Source organism: Vipera berus (genome assembly GCF_964194415.1).
Source record: "Vipera berus genome assembly, chromosome: Z".
Classification (NCBI taxonomy): Eukaryota; Metazoa; Chordata; class Lepidosauria; order Squamata; family Viperidae; genus Vipera; species Vipera berus.
The window spans coordinates 132,258,732-132,270,923 of NC_138205.1; the positions used below are offsets into that span (position 1 = coordinate 132,258,732).

The 12,192-nt window shown below is 49.5% G+C and overlaps 3 protein-coding genes across 4 annotated transcripts in view; all 3 read left to right on the forward strand.

Annotated features, from left to right (window-relative positions):
* LOC308678061 (uncharacterized protein) overlaps positions 1–12,192 on the forward strand; it is a 36,755-nt gene that overhangs the window by 14,420 nt on the left and 10,143 nt on the right. The gene's annotated exons all lie outside the window — the stretch shown is intronic.
* LOC308678064 (verrucotoxin subunit beta-like) lies at positions 1,147–4,644 on the forward strand (the record flags this gene model as incomplete). Its single annotated transcript, XM_081344890.1, is given in 3 exon segments — positions 1,147–1,277; positions 2,284–2,549; positions 2,551–4,644. Coding segments are annotated over 3 exon segments (2,457 nt in total). The 5' UTR covers positions 1,147–1,180.
* Positions 4,644–6,471, forward strand: LOC308678084 (uncharacterized protein). Of its 2 annotated transcripts, none has more exons than XM_081344935.1 (2): positions 4,644–5,486; positions 5,582–6,471. In XM_081344935.1, exons 1-2 carry the CDS (start codon positions 4,650–4,652, stop codon positions 5,603–5,605), a joined length of 861 nt encoding a protein of 286 aa, XP_081201061.1. In that variant the 5' UTR covers positions 4,644–4,649; the 3' UTR covers positions 5,606–6,471. The 2 variants fall into 2 exon arrangements, with proteins under 2 accessions (XP_081201061.1, XP_081201060.1); XM_081344934.1 differs by having other exon boundaries at positions 5,729–6,471.

Genomic DNA, 12,192 nt, shown 5'->3' on the forward strand with positions numbered 1-12,192 from the left:
AAACCTACCGTATATTTCACCAGCGGTGCTGTGTGTATAGGATGTGGATTTTGTCCTCCGATGCGTGCCACGGATTAGCTGGATTCTCCCTGGTGCATCTGCTTCCTTCCCAATGGTAAAGGAAATGGAGTCCGGCTTCCCAGGATGCCCTTGTGTTTTTTTGGAATGAGGGATGCTGGGAAGATCTTAAAAAGAGAGAAGCAACCTGGAGTTGCGGAGAAACTTCTTACCAGTGAGGACAATTAGCCTGTGGAACAGCTTGCCACCAGAAATCGTGGGCGCTCCGTCAGCGGAGGTTTTTAAGAAGAGACTGGACAGTCTGTAAGGACCCACTTCAACCAACCACCCAAGAAAGCAGAACTCGTGAAACAGGCATTGTCTCAAAATGAAACTTTTGTTAGGGGTTAGTGACAGTAGGAAAGTCAAAGCGAGATCTGGGGAAAATCCCACTCAAGGAGTATAATTAAAGTGTCATCCTTCCTCCTCCCCCCAGAGTCATAGTGGCCATTTGAATTCCAGCCAATCCACAGGTGGCTTGATGCTTTGGGAACTGGCCTGGTTGGTGCGTTGGGCATCTCAAGCTCTTCCTCGCTTTCCTTAAGCTCCATCCGCATTCCTTCTCCGGGATGAAGAGGGAAGGGCCAGAACTAGAGTATAGTGAAAAGCAAACAGATTGGCAGGCCCCCCCAAAGAAAGGTGAAATGAAATAAATGCAAAGTGGTGTAGGTTCTGGGGACCTGACATAGTCACTTGTCTGAAACGGGACAGGTTCTCCTGCCCACCACTCACGCAAGTCAAACTGCACATGCACATGTGCTGGCCCACCACTTGTGTAGTCCAGTTCTGAATGGGCCATAGCCTGGTAGTGGGCCGCGGCCCAGGGGTTGGGCACCCCTGTTACAGATGATTGCTGTTTTTATTTCTAGAGACACAGATAAAGGTACAGGATAAAGGGATCCCCTTCCCCAGACTGTTCACAGGATTTGGCAGTATGATCTAGGAAGCCCACCCCCGATTTTTGGAATGGGTTTCTGATATTGGAGTGGGTGGGGAAAGACATGTAGAAAAGGGGGGTTCAGGAAGGGGTGTGTCCGGAGTCAGCAGTCAGTCTCTGCCTTTTCCGGATGGTTCTTCTCTCTTGCAGGGCACCAGAAGTGCCAGCGACACGCAGGAGCCCAGCATGGCCCTGGCCGATGACATCATTGACATTCCAGCGCTCGGCCGCCCCTTCCAGCTAGGGATGCTGTACGACTGCCGCAAGGATGCCGTGATCCCAGGTAGGAGCCAGAGGAGAGGCGGAGTGGTGGGCATCCCCTGCGGGACCTTTCAACGGAGGGCTATGGGCACTGCCAGTTAATGCACAGGCTCAGCCTGTGGTCATTTCGGGACTCAGCTCCTGGACTTACAGCTTGTTGGAAGCATCTAGTGGGAAGGGAATGCATATCCAATTCTTGGCCAGGCACACAAAAGGTTTCCTTGCACCAAACATAGTTACTGAAATGAATTGTAAAATGATTTAAAAAGGACTTAAGATCCCAGCCAAGGTGGCAATGTATTCATCCTAAATTTCTGGTGCTGGTGCTTTCCAGGAGGGCAGGTCCGAACACAAAAGATACCTCTGAACCCCTGATGAAAACCATGGTTTCTCCAGGGAGTTGGAGATCTGTCTTGAAAGCAGTAGGTACACAGACATTCCCATTCCTCTCTACTCAGTTTGGAATTTTGCAATATTTTGCAAAACGGGGTGGTGGTGGTTTCTTTGGTGATGGCTGGACAGAGCAAGTGAGGTCACTCTCCAGGAAAAATGATGTCTCTATTGTCTCTATTGTCTGGGATGCGGTGGCTCAGTGGGTTAGTACGCTGAGCTTGTCGATCGGAAGGTTGGCAGTTTGGCGGGTTGAATCCTGAGTGCCGTGTAACAGAGTGAGCGCCTGTTACTCGTCCCAGCTTCTGCCAACCTAGCAGTTCGAAAGCATGTAAAAATGCAAGTAGAAAAATAGGTACCACTACGGTGGGAAGGTAACAGCGCTCCGTGCGCCTTTGGCGTCTAGTCATGCTGGCCACATGACCACGGAGACGTCCTTGAACAAGCACTGGCTCTTCGGCTTTGAAACGGAGATGAGCACCGGCCCCTAGAGTCAGAAACGACTAGCACGCATGTGCAGGGGAACCTTTGCCTTTTACCTTTATTGTCCCAACACTCTGGGGCTTCTCTATCCAGTTCCAAGAGTTTCAGAGGTCTGGTTTCAGATTTACCTACTTGTCTTCTCCCGGTCCATGCAGGCGTCACCCTTTGGGACTACAGCTCTCTGCAGAAGGACCTGACCATCAAGCCTCAGCCCAAGACGGAATCAGAAATCATTGTGTCTGACACCATTGATGACAAGGCCTCCGCCCTGGACATCTCAGCAAACCTCAAGGCCAGCTTCCTTGTGGGGCTGGTTGAAGTGGGAGGGTCAGCCAAGTATCTTCATGACACCAAGAAGTCCAAGCAACAAGCCAGAGTCACCGTTCAGTACAAAACCACCACCAGGTATGAGCAGCTGACCCATGAGCCATCTAGGAAGCCAGAATGTCTCTCACCGAGAAGTCTTTGAGCATGGCATGGCCACCCATGTGGTCACGGCCATCCTCTATGGAGCCCAGGCTTTCTTCGTCTTTGACCGAGAGGTTTCTTCAACAGAGAAGATAAAAAATGTAGAAGGAAGTCTCCAGGCTACAATCACGAAGGGAATATCTGTCGGAGGAGGAGCAGAGGTCAAATACAACAAGGAGGAGAAAGAGAATGCTCTGAAGTTCAGGTGCAAGTTCCATGGAGATTTTTCTCTGGAGAAAAATCCAGTGACTTTCGAAGATGCAATTAAAGTTTACGAAGCTTTACCGAAAATGTTAGGGGAAGATGGGGAGAAGGCTGTTCCTGTGCGGGTCTGGCTGTACCCGCTGACCAAACTGGACACCAGAGCAGCTAAAATGGTCCGTGAGATCAGATTAGCATTGATTTTTGATGCTGAGAAGATCTTAGAGGAACTCAACGAAATCCAGATGCAAAGCAACGATCTAGCCAACAATCCCATTGTTGAGACCTTCCCTGAGATCAAGAAGAAGATCCAACGGTTCAAGGATCTGTGCAAGCAACACAAGCAGACTTTCCAGAAACAGCTTGCCAGAGTGTTGCCTTCCATCCGGGGAGGAGGACAGGAGGAAGGGACACTGGTGGACATCTTAACATCTGTCAACCAGTCGCCCTTCAACACCCAAAGACTCAGTGAATATGTAGAAACCAAAAAGAGAGAAATTAACATTGTCAAATCTTATCTGACTATTCTAAGTGAAATACAAGTTATCACTTCCCAGAACAAGATGGAAGAAATATTTCTTGACCCACAAACGTTATATATGGTCTCTTTTATATTCACTTCATTACATGAAGAGGAGCCATTTCTCTTGAGCTTACAGGACAGGCTTCAGGAGCAATTCTTGCAAGAACCAGCTAAGTCCACAAGGTCCATTCCTGGGGTGAAGAAAGGTATGGCCTGGTTTGAGGACCAGGAGAGGACCCAGAATGCTCGCCAAGTTGCCAAATCCATGCAAAACTTTTTCAGTATCAACCAATCAAATGAGAAGGTCCGCTTTGTTGTGGCCTCACTCCCAGATGTGGACACCCCAGGAGCCTCCATTTACCTTTATGAAGATGGAAAGCTGGTCAGCAAGAACTTTGAGTTGCCCTCAAAACCTCTCCCTTTGCAGATTACTGAACTGAGACACGACAGCATTCAACTGAAGTTTCAGCCCACTGAATATGGAAAGGCTGCCATCTCCAGCTATTTGGTAGAGTACAAGATTGCAGGGCAAGAGCACTGGAAGAGCGTGAGGACAGAGGATGCCGGGGAGATGTTCGTGCTGAAAGATCTGTGTACAAACACAGAGTACCTACTCCAGTATGCTGCTTGTTGCAAGGTAGGCCGTGGTAAAAGCAGTGACCTGAGCCCACCCATAAAGACTCTTCCTACCAGCCCTCCTGAGAAATTATTCAAGGTCACCTCGGCATCTTCTGTCATCTCTGTGGCTTGGATGAGACCCAGCATCGTTGCCTTAGGAGTTGTGATCAAAGAGTACAAGGTGGAGTACAGAATGGTGGAGGCTGGAGTTGGGAAGGACCAGTGGACTGGAAAAAGGACCAGGACAAAAGTAGTGTTTTATTCCATTGAAGGTCTCAAGCCCCAGACGGCGTATAGAATACGGGTGTCAGCTGTGTGTGATAATGGATCTCTGAGTGTCCCCAGCGAGGAGGTGGAGATCACCACCACACTGGAGGAAGAAGATGCAGGCAACACAGCCCACCAGTTCATTCAGATAAGCTCCCTGGTGGGGGGCAGCCATCCATTAAAGTTTTCCCTTCCTCTGACGATAGACCTCTCAGATGCCTCCAGCTCCTGTCTCATGTTTCACTTTGGGAAGAAGAACCCGGATGTGCTGAACAAAGTGATCCTGGTGGTGGGAGGAGCACAGTATGAGAAAAACACTCTGATCAAAGGGATGATCAATTATATCCTGGGTGTCCAATGGGAAGATAATTTCAGATTCGAATTCCTTACGGAACTCCTCGTAGAAGCAACGCTGGAAGCAGCTGGTCTGAAATCATAGTCTACATGGTGCACCATCAAAAGGGTTTTCAAATTCCCTATTCTCTCACAATAATTAACACTCGAGATTTTGGAAATGTAAGAATGAAAGAGAAGCAGGTGAAGCAGCTTCTCCAACAGTTTTGCTCCTTCGCAGAGAACACAGGCCAGTTGGATGCCATCTGCTTTGTGGCTCAGGCTTACTACTGTGGGTATTCACTTGCAATCCAGAAATGCATCTTTAATTCCATCCTTTCCATGTTAGGAAAAGACATAGCGGGTAACGTCCAACTCCTGGTCACCTTTCCAGTTGTTTGGAAGCCACCTGTCTTGGAAGCTGTCAAGGAGGCTGACCTGCGGCGTCCTCGAAACGAGATGGGAATCCCTATGCACTTCCTAGCAAACCATTTAGCTCTCCATTATCGCAAAGGAAATGAAGGAAACTATAAGGCTGCTGAGGAATTGTTCTGGAGAAAAAGCGCCGAGAGCATGAAGGATTTCTTTGATTCGTTAATGATTCTGGAAGAGAAAAGTTTAACCTCGACCGAGGAGGTCCTCACCGAGCCTCAGGAGCTGGAAGCTGCTCTTAGAAGTCCTCCCTGTCCTAAGATTGAGCAAGTTCAACCAAACCTTGTCCAGATCACGACTAATCCATTGGCCAATGGATCGGCTTCAGTCTCCCGGTACCTGGTGGAATTTCAGATTACAGGCAAGGAGGAGTGGCAAAAACTCCCCACAGAAAATTCTAAGGAGGTCCAAGAAGATGTGCAGCTAAGTATCCGATGTGCTGCTGGGACGGAAGAAGAGTTCAGTCAATGGAGCGAGGAGATCACTTGCATCTGTCCTATGAAGACACCAGACACGGTAAATTGAGGTCTTCTTTGGTCTATTCTGGAGGAGGAGGAGGAGAAATCTAGGGGGTCCCCTGGAGCTCTCTGAGCTTTGTGGATTTCTTGCAGATGTTTTATGACCCAACTAGATAACATCATCAGTGTTAACGGAGGAGGAGGAGGAGGAAGAGGGCGGCCTTTGGCTAATCAGGAGACAACCGAAGCCAACTCGAGAGTCCCCAGCCTTCTTTTTGTGACCCTGTTTTTCTTCTTCAGGAGGCTTATTTTCAAGGACTGGCACAGACCGAAGGTGGACAATGTAATAATTGGGGTAAGATTGATTAATTCAATCACTTATAAAACATTTGCCGGCCACTTTGGGGTCCACAGGGCTCGATTTTCGATTCATACCTTCTTTTCGGAAAAGCCGAGATTCAGACACTCATGTGGAAACAGAAATTGGTTGGTGTCAGGGAATGGCGCAGCACAACAAATTCACCATGGCCATCTTTCCACAGCCACCTCTGGCGGGTCAACTTGCTGTGGTACAGCTTGCCATGGGACAATTCAATAATTCAATTTAATTCCTTAAAATAATTAAAAGATTAAGTTTTACTTTTGTCATTCTGTCCCTCCTTTGGCATCCTTTCTTTAAGGATTCTATTACACCATTTCTCCCCCCAATATTATGTACCGTATATACTTGAGTATAAGCCGAATTTTTCAGCCCACTTTTTGGGGTGAAAAAATCCACTTCGGCTTATACTCCAGTGAACGAAAAAAAAAGAACTTCGGTGCTTCCCTCCAGAGGAAGAAGGCGCTGGATGCGGCCGGCTCCGCGGGGAAGGGGGAGCGGCGGCGGGGGCGACGGAAAAGCCGCAAAAACGGTAGGAGAGATGCTGACTGGCGGCGGCCTCGGAGGAGGCGGAGGGGGAGGAGGGAGGGAAGGGTGACCGGGCGGGGGAGGGGGGGTTGAGCCAGAAGGAAAAGGGAAACTCATCCCGCAGAGCGGTTGCGAAAAGAGGGAGGAGATAAGCCAGCCCGGTACCTGGATCTGCTTCCTGTGTCTCCTCCGCTCTGCCATGATGTCCCCGTTTTGGTCTCCTGGTGACGTGGGGCTGAGCCGGAAAAGGGGGAGGGGGAGACCGAGGGAGGGAGGGAGGAAGGAAGAGAGAGGGAGAGACGGAGCCAGCGTCAGCCAGCGGGCTCACGAGGGGCAGCAACCTCGCGAAGGAAGCCCAGCCTCTTCACCGCACCGATCCGCTGAGGAGGAAAAAAGCTTATTTCTATTGCCACGTGCAAACTAAAACAACTTGGGAAGCTCGCCCGTGGGCTGCATTTAGAAGGATTTGGGGGCTTTTGTGATTTGCTTCGCCTACAAGTGCCTTAACCACGACTAGGCCATGGCTCCAATTCAACAAAAAACGCTCTCTCGGTGCCTTCCAGATGCGCGAAGGTCACCCTGACTACAACCAGCCTGGGATTTGGAAAGGCTTCCCAGGTTATTGGGACAGACTGGCTTGAATACTTGGGGTAACATTTTTCAGGAGGAGGATCCTTATGTCCACCCCGATAGGGCATCTTCCCCTCACAAATCTTCCCTTCCCTTCCAAGCGGGAGCCCCGCAGCAAATGACCAGCGTTTGGACAGCGTGTGAATGGGCGAGTGTCGCCGTCCCCAAACAACGCAATTCCTTGCAGCGATGCGGACAAGAGGGAAAGGAAGCCCAGCGGCCGGACTGCGCTCCCGCCCTGCCTCCCCAAGGGCTTGCGCGCGTCCTAATCGCGAGGTTGCTGCCCCTCGTGAGCCCGCTGGCTGACGCTGGCTCCGTCTCTCTCTCTCTCTCTTCCTTCCTCCCTCCCTCCCTCCCTCGGTCTCCCCCTCCCCCTTTTCCGGCTCAGCCCCACGTCACCAGGAGACCAAAACGGGGACATCATGGCAGAGCGGAGAATATACTGATAATATATTGTTTTTGTTGACCCTCTTTTCCACATGCCTCAATTAAAGCAATTTTATTGTTATCTACCTGTATTTTTATTTTTGAAATTTACCGTGAGCTGCTGCATTTCCCAGCCTCGGCTTATACTTGAGTCAATAACTTTTTCCAGTTTTTTGGGGTAAAATTGGGGGTCTCGGCTTATACTCGAGTCGGCTTATACTCAAGTATATACGGGTAACTCTTGTCCCGTGTTGAGATGGCCGCAGGCAGCAAGAATTTTGTAAACAGGATCTATGATGAGGCAATCAATATGATCAAATAGAAAAGAAACTTTAAGCAGAATATTTTACAATTGCTTCTCTTTGGGCTTCTGATATTTTTTTAATTTCCATTCTGTGAAATTGTGAGAAAGTAGGACTTTAATAAAGCAAGTCTTTCCACTGACAAATAAATAAATAAATAATAAAAATAAAAGATGCTGAGGTAATTCTGGGATCGTAACCTGTCAGGGAATGGCACAACTGGTGCCCAAATGGAGTCAGAGACCCCGACCCGAACTTGTTATTTTATATGAATAAATATATTCGTAGAAAATAAGAGAGGCAAACAGGAGCCTCGTCAGGTAAATCAATCCAGCAGGAACATCCTGAGGTAAATGTCGGAGAGCAGACCAAGGAAAAAGGAGGGAAACAAGTAAACTCTTCCTTTACACTTGCAGCAACCAATCACGGCTCAGATTTCCTCATCCAGTGGCCAGCTCTCTTTAACCAGTTAGCTACAGGGAGTCCTCGACTTACAACAGTTCACTTAATGACTGAAGTTGCAACATCACTGAAAAAGCATCTTATGACCTTTTTTCACATGAACCCGTGGTCACATGATCAAAATTCAGATGATCGGCAATGGGTTCATATGATGATTGCACTGTCCCGGGGTCATATGATCTGACCTTTTTGTGACCTTCTGACAAGCAAAGTCAATGAAATGAAATGAAATGAATAGAACAGAGCTGGAAGAGACCTTGGAGGTCTTCTAGTCAAACCCCTGCAATTCTGCATTCTGACCACTGAGGCACCATGGGAAGGAAGGAAAAGAAGGAAGGAACTCAGACTTACATACCGCTTCACAGTGCTTTAAAGCTCTCTAAGCGGTTTACAGTCAGCCTCTCGCCCCCAACAATCTGGGTCCTCATTTTACCAACCTCAGAAGGATGGACTTTGAGCCGGTCAGGATCAAACTGCTGGAAGTGAGAAGAATTGGCCTGCAAGAGAGAAAGATGGAAGGGAAAGGAAAGGAAGGAAGGAGAAAAAAGAGAAAGGGGGAAAGGGAGGGAAAGAAAGAACGAAGGAGTAAAAGGAGGGAGGAAGGGAGCAACGGTTGAAGTGAAGTGAAACTCTCCCAAAATTGTTAGGGAGAGATGGGGAGAAGGCTGTCCCTGTGAGGGTATGGCTCTACCCACTGACCAAACTACATCAGAGCAGCTAAGATGGTCCGTGAGATCAGCCTAGCATTGATTTTTCACACGACCATTGCAGGATCTCCGTGGTCACGTTATTTACATTTGGATGCTTGACAACTCTCTCATATTTATGACAGTCGTCGTGTCCCGGACTCCCGCAATTCCCTTTTGCAACCTTCTGACAAAGCAAAGTCAATGGGGAAAGCCGGATTCACTTAACAACAGTGTTACTAATTTAATGACGGCAGCGATTCACTTAACAAATATGGTAAGAAAAGTCGTAAAATGGAGCAAAGCTCCCTTAATACCTTTCTCACTGAGCGACAGAAATTTTGGGCTCAATTGTAGTTGTACATCGAGCACTAGACCAGTATCTGCTTCTCCGTTGCCCGAACGGGAAATGGCTAACACCGAATCCCGCTTTCTCGGCGAGATTCCTCTTCTAAGTGATTTGCGCCTGGATCACCTTTAAAGTCTGGAGACAGTCACCCCCATTTCAACGAGGGTGCCATGGTTCTGACAGATGAAACTCTTCAAACAAATTTGAGGCAATGTTTTCCTTAACGAATCTTTATTCGAGTAGCATAGCATCGGCATGTGCATAGGTAAAGCCAAAATCTGAATTCCCCTCCCCTGAACACAGTGTCTAGTGCAATTCCCTCCACTAATTAACAGTCATAAATCACATTCTCCAATTAATTTGAAATGCAGGCTTTCCCTCCAGTTCTCCATTTCTTATCAATTCTTGTTTCAAAAAACCTTGATTCTCACATTACTACAATATTGTTGTGTCTAACCAACTCCCATACACATTCCTCCTCCCCCCCAGCATCATCTAATTCTAACTGTAAGAGTAAAACATAAGAAGGAAAATGGCTGCATCTCCATATGTTGTCAAAGCAAGAACATCCGATGTTAGCAGAGTTGACATCGGGTTCCTATTTGTGGCATTGCTTCCCACCCCGCATTAATCCATGGTTTGTTTTAACTGTGGGTTCTGACCGTGACTCGGGGAGTCCTCTGCTTCCTGGGAGCCTCAGTTTCAAACTAAGGGAACTAGAAGGCTCTAAACGGGTTGAATAATTTATGGCTGCGTTTTCCAGCCTTGGCAACTTCCGGCTGGGTGGACAACAAGATCCTTAGGGGCCTGGAGGCTAAAATGTACGAAGAACAGTTGAGAGAAATTGGGTATGTCTAGTAGGGTGAAAAGAATCAGGAGACAGGATAGCAGCAATCCAATATTTGAGGGGTGCTGCAAAGAAGAGAGGGGTCCACTTATTCTCCAAAGCCCTGGAAGGCAGGACAAGAAACTATGGATGGAAACTCACCAAGGAGAGAAGCAACATAGAAGGAAGGAGAAACTTCCTGACAGTGAGGGCAATTAAACAGTGGAACAGCTTGCCACCAGAACACGGGTCGGCAACCCGTGGCTCTGGAGCCGCATGCGGCTCTTTCAGCCGACTCCTGCGGCTCTTAGTCCTCCACCATGTGCAGTTCCCCCCCAAAAAAAAAGTGGGACTAAAAAAGTTCAACCAATCAATTCAAACTTCTCACAAAAAAAACCTCACGAAGTTTGAATTGATTGGTTGAACTTCTTTGGTTTGAGGGACTGCCCACAAACCACTTTTCTTCTTCGGACTCCACATGGCGGCAGCGGAGGAAGAGACTGTTGGAAAGTTGAGTGGGCCCATTTTCCATCTGCTGCACCTTCCTCAGGCTCCCCTCCTCCGAACACACTGCTGCTGTCTCGCCCAACTCTCTCCTGACCTCACTGGGCGAAACAGTGGAGGAGTGGAGTCCAAGGAAGTTGCAGCAGATGGTAAAAGGGCTGGACGGCCCTGCTGCGAAAGAGAGGGGTGGAAAGAGAGTCAGGTGAGACGGCAGCGGTGTGTTCGGAGGAGGGCAGCCCGAGGAAGGCGCAGCAGGTGGAAAAAGGGCCGGACGGCCCTGCTGCGAAAGAGTGGGGTGGGGAGGAAGTCGGGCGAGACGGCAGCAGCCCTTTTTCCACCTGCTGCGCCTTCCTCGGGCTGCCCTCCTCCGAACACACCGCTGCCGTCTCTCGTGCCTTTCATTATTTTTTATGATGATGAGGGAATTGCAGGAAAAAGAGAGGGCCGGCGAGCTCGAGGCTTGCAGGAGGGAAGAGCCGCGCGATTGGATGGCTGGAGAGAAGCCGAGCAGGCAAACTTAAACAATGAAAGCAGAGTCCCTTCTGGCTTCTGCGCCAGAGCTGCTACCCTCTTCGTGGTGGTGGTGGCAGCGGCGGCCTCGCCTTCCATGCCGGTCCCATTGCAAGCTAGGTGTGCCCCTGCACGCTCACAGGAAGGACAGGAAAAAGGGGGTGGGCTGTGCCGGTGTCGGGGGAGGAATAAGGGAGGCATGGGCGCGGGGTGTGTGGGAGGAAGAGTCAGAATCCAAGGTGTTCAAATCTGGGTGGGCTCCCAGCAAATGCACCAAAGAAGTGATGGGAGAAGGAAGGGTGGGGGGGAAGCGCCCCGTTTCTTCTTCTTCTAGCACAAACTTTGCGCTCAAGCCGGAATGGGGAGGGGGAGGAGGAGGAGGAAGAGGAGGAGGAAGAGCGGTGATTGACAAACTGCCAGCCAAACTCTTTGGGAGATAGAGAAGCCCCAGAATGCTGGGACAATAGAGAGATCATTTTTCCTGGATGGTGAAACTACCACAATCTCAAAAGGCTTTTGCCTGAGTAGAGAGGAATGGGAATTTCTATGTTTTTCATCAGGGGTTTAGAGGGGTCTTCTGTGTTCAGACCCGCCCCCCACTTTTTCTGGAAAAGCACCAGCACAACTTTAGAATTAATATCCCTCACTTCACTGTCCCACGTGGGACACCAACCCCTTGTGTAATCATTTTCCAAAGCATTTCAGTGACTTTCTTTTGGGGCAAGGCATGTTGCTGCGTGTCTGTCCAAAGGGTTGGATACACATTCCAGGCATGTCCTACCCAGATAGCTGTTATCAGCAGGCTGCAGGTCCAGGGGCTGCCTACCCTTTGACCTCTCCTCCGTCTCCTACCTGGGATGAGCGCATCCTTGCGGCAGTCGTACAGCATCCCCAACTGGAAGGGGCGGCCCAGGGCCGGGGTCTCCACGGTGTCTTCAGCCATGGCCAGGCTCAGCTCCTGCAAGAGAGAAGAACCACCTGGAGGAGGCAGCGCATGTCCCTCCCTGAACCAGGAGTGTCCCCCTCTCCAACAACCCTTAGGAAGCTGTGCCAAGGGAGCGCCACTCGGTGCACTGCGAGCCACACTGGTGAAGAGTTTGGGGAAGGGGATTCCTGCACTTTGTGTCCCTCACAGACCCCCAGTTGCTTTGGGCAGCACAAG

Excerpts from the sequence above, each read along its gene's own strand:
- LOC308678084 (XM_081344934.1), top strand. The coding sequence starts at position 4,650 with ATGGTGCACCATCAAAAGGGTTTTCAAATTCCCTATTCTCTCACAATA. Across the intron at positions 5,487-5,728 it reads CTATGAAGACACCAGACACG|GAGGCTTATTTTCAAGGACT; the intron begins GTAAATTGAGGT and ends TTTCTTCTTCAG.